Genomic DNA, 3064 nt, shown 5'->3' on the forward strand with positions numbered 1-3064 from the left:
CCAAGGGGCAGGAGCTAAAACATTATAGGTAAGAAAGGTCAAGAACGGAACCTTGGTGGGACAGCAGATGAAAGAACAGTTGGCTTGAAAGAAAATAACTAACTGAATGAACTGGGAGTGACCAGAGAGATTTGATGCAAAAGAGTTTAGGGGGAAATCAGAGAAATCAATAGAAGCCAGCTTAGGTTGAGGATGGTTAACAGGTCAGAGTTAGCTGCCATCAGGAGGCCATTTATTATACTCAGGGCTGTTTCATGGTGCTGTGGTGAGAGCAAAGGCTGGTAATAGAGGTGGGAATCAACTAGGGCTGCAACTGTCTTTTCCTACATTTTCAACAGGAAGAATGAGATGAAGGCTACAGAAACTGTTGCAGAACTCCTCCTAGATGAGCTTTTTCTGGCAGTGAACAGTCGCTTGCTTTAGCTGAGTTTCCATTAACCTCTTTTGTGAGAATATTTATGTATTGCAACAGAAACGGTTGATCGAAAAACCCACTTTACAACATAATTAAGCAACATGTTGAATTATTCCTGGATCCCTATAAGCCTGCCCTGTGCTGTTTGCTGCAAACCAACCTGCATTTAACTCCATATGATGACATTTTTAGGTACTTACACCTTTATAAAAGGTAAAACCTCTGATAACTAAAGGAAAATATAAATATTTGTTGTTAAAATAGGGTCCCGGTCTAACCAAAGGTAAGCTGTGTTACATTTCCTCAATAAATAACATAAAACTAATGCATCTGTTAACACATCAAACCTGCTTTTAATAAAACAAAATTTACATTCCTGTAATAAAGTTATATCATGAAATAATCTATCAAAACGAGGAGAGAATCAAACTAGATACACAAAACCCAATTATTATTAGTAAAATAAGATTAAATAACAAAAAAAGCAGATGATATGAAGGAAAAGAAAGATTCAGAGGTGAGGAATCATTTGCACCTGAAAAAGTAGAACGCTATCAGCATCACCGCTCCAAGAACAGCTCCAACCGTGACTCCGGTTAAGGCTGATACTCCCAGTCCACCTGACGAAGTGATAAGTCATTTAGAAAAGTTAAAACACCAACAAAGAAAGCTGAATATTCCCGATTCCTTGAATATAAATAAATATATATATTTACATGAAGGATTTTCCACTTCTTTTTCTTTTTCTGGCACCTCCTGTCTTCTCTTCAGAGTGAAATGATCACTCCTGAGGGCAGGCAACAACTGAAAGCTTTTATTCTTCCCAAAGTAGTTGGCTACCACCTGTCAATCACAAATCTGCATTACTTCCAAAAACTTGACCAATGTTTCATCTCTAAGGACGGATTCTGTTTCATAAGGAGTCTGCTGATTACTGCTCACCTCATAGCTTCCCGTTTCAACGTTGGTCATGGCCATCAGAGAGAAATCCCCGACTCTGTCGCCGTTTGCATCTATGGATACCTGGCCAGCAATTCCTGTTCACCATCACAGAAAGGAGAACATCATGTACCGTACCGTAAAAAGGAAGTCAGCGCCCAAGTTTACGCAGAACTGGTCTGTCCTTTACTAGATTATTGTATAATAACACACCAAAAATCTAATGATAACAGTATCCATATAACTGGCTCGGATTTAAGCCAGTTTTGTAGTTGCCATGAATCCGGATGACTGAGTTCTTTTACAGGCATGACGACTATAGCTTTGTTTAAATGTTTCCTAGTATATAAGTTAAGTAACTTAAACAGTCGTGTTCATACAAAATGTATAGAAAACTGTCAAAGCAAGGCATGCAAGTACAGAATTAGCAGCACACTTTATGCCTCAAGGCCTGGACACACAGGTTGGGAATGACTTTTTAATCTCTGATATGATTGTTTTCCATGTCATGCTGACTGTGTATAGAGAGGCTCTGACCAGGCAGGGTGAGCAGATCTGCGCAGATTTTTTTTCACTTCACATTTCTGTTCTATACACAAATTAAAACAATTTCCCACATTGGACTTGGACAGATCATGCAATGTTATTGAAAAATGAATAAAATAAATGCATAAAAAAAACACCAATGCGGCTATAAAGCAAAGCCCTAATTAATGAATCTGTGCAGCATCCTAAACTAGAACCGATAAAGAATGTTTATATATTAAAAAGACAATGAGATTTACATCTAAAGAAAAGAAAGGCAGCAATAAACGCAGTGGTACGGTTTCTATGCTGACTGAGGCAGAGAGGTGTTTCCCAGAGAGAGATCTGGAAAGTTTATTCAAGTTGTTAATTTTTTTTTTAAATAAAGAGGTGAGAGAGATACACTGCGCTCACCTGCTCTGTCTGACCCTGGGGAAAGTTTTCTATGTTAATGTTTCATTCATCGTTTTTGCTCCAGTTTGTCCTGCTTACTATAAACACGATGTGTGACTCCAAACTGACTCTTTCCCGGTGAGATTAACATTTTATTTTGTGTTTTCCCTTAAAGCGGATGTGTCTTACTTTGTAACCGCTTCTCTCTTCCTGTCAGACCCATGGATTTGGTGCTGAGGTTCTGCGTAGTTTGACTAAATTAGACCTGTGTCAGGAATCCTGTTTTTGTGTTTGTGTTTCTGTGTTTGTCTCCCTTCATCCACCAGGAGGCGCCTGGTTCTGGTCCGCCTCCTCACACACCTGCTGATGGTTTCCTCGTTAAACGGAGTGTTCTGTCACTACCTCGACGCCAGAGTGTTTGCCAGTTTAGGGTACTCTAGCCAAGCTGAGTTTTGCTGAGCTAAACTGAGTTTTTGTCAACCTGAGTTTAACTTTGTTTTTGTCTTTGCCTCTCGGCAGGAAGTCATCCTGCAAACTGGTTCTCTCGGACCTTCTCTCCCTGGAAGGACCAACTGAGCTTCAAACTGAGCTGGGGTTCAACAGCAGGTTAGGATCCACTTTCCCCAAGAGATCGTTTGAGCTTCTCACTGAGAAAGGGATTATTCTCCACTACGACCCGTTCAAGTACCGCAGGAAATCTGAGTGGCAGTCAGTTTCTCCGTTCACTAACTAACAACCGCATTCTGGGTAACCCTGTTCTGCCCACCATCCAAATCAGACAAACACTGGAAC

At 40.3% G+C, this 3064-nt stretch overlaps 1 protein-coding gene across 1 annotated transcript in view; it reads right to left on the bottom strand.

The window, feature by feature from the left end:
* npr3 (natriuretic peptide receptor 3) overlaps nucleotides 1-3064 on the bottom strand; it is a 62503-nt gene that overhangs the window by 8670 nt on the left and 50769 nt on the right. The window contains exons 5-7 of the mRNA XM_015386920.1: nucleotides 1358-1452; nucleotides 1132-1258; nucleotides 951-1035 (exon numbers count right to left, since the gene is read on the bottom strand). Coding sequence (XP_015242406.1) covers nucleotides 951-1035; nucleotides 1132-1258; nucleotides 1358-1452 — 307 coding nt within the window. The remainder of the gene's footprint in view (nucleotides 1-950; nucleotides 1036-1131; nucleotides 1259-1357; nucleotides 1453-3064) is intronic.

Source organism: Cyprinodon variegatus, unplaced genomic scaffold, assembly GCF_000732505.1.
Source record: "Cyprinodon variegatus isolate N-32 unplaced genomic scaffold, C_variegatus-1.0 Scaffold381, whole genome shotgun sequence".
NCBI lineage: Eukaryota > Metazoa > Chordata > Actinopteri > Cyprinodontiformes > Cyprinodontidae > Cyprinodon > Cyprinodon variegatus.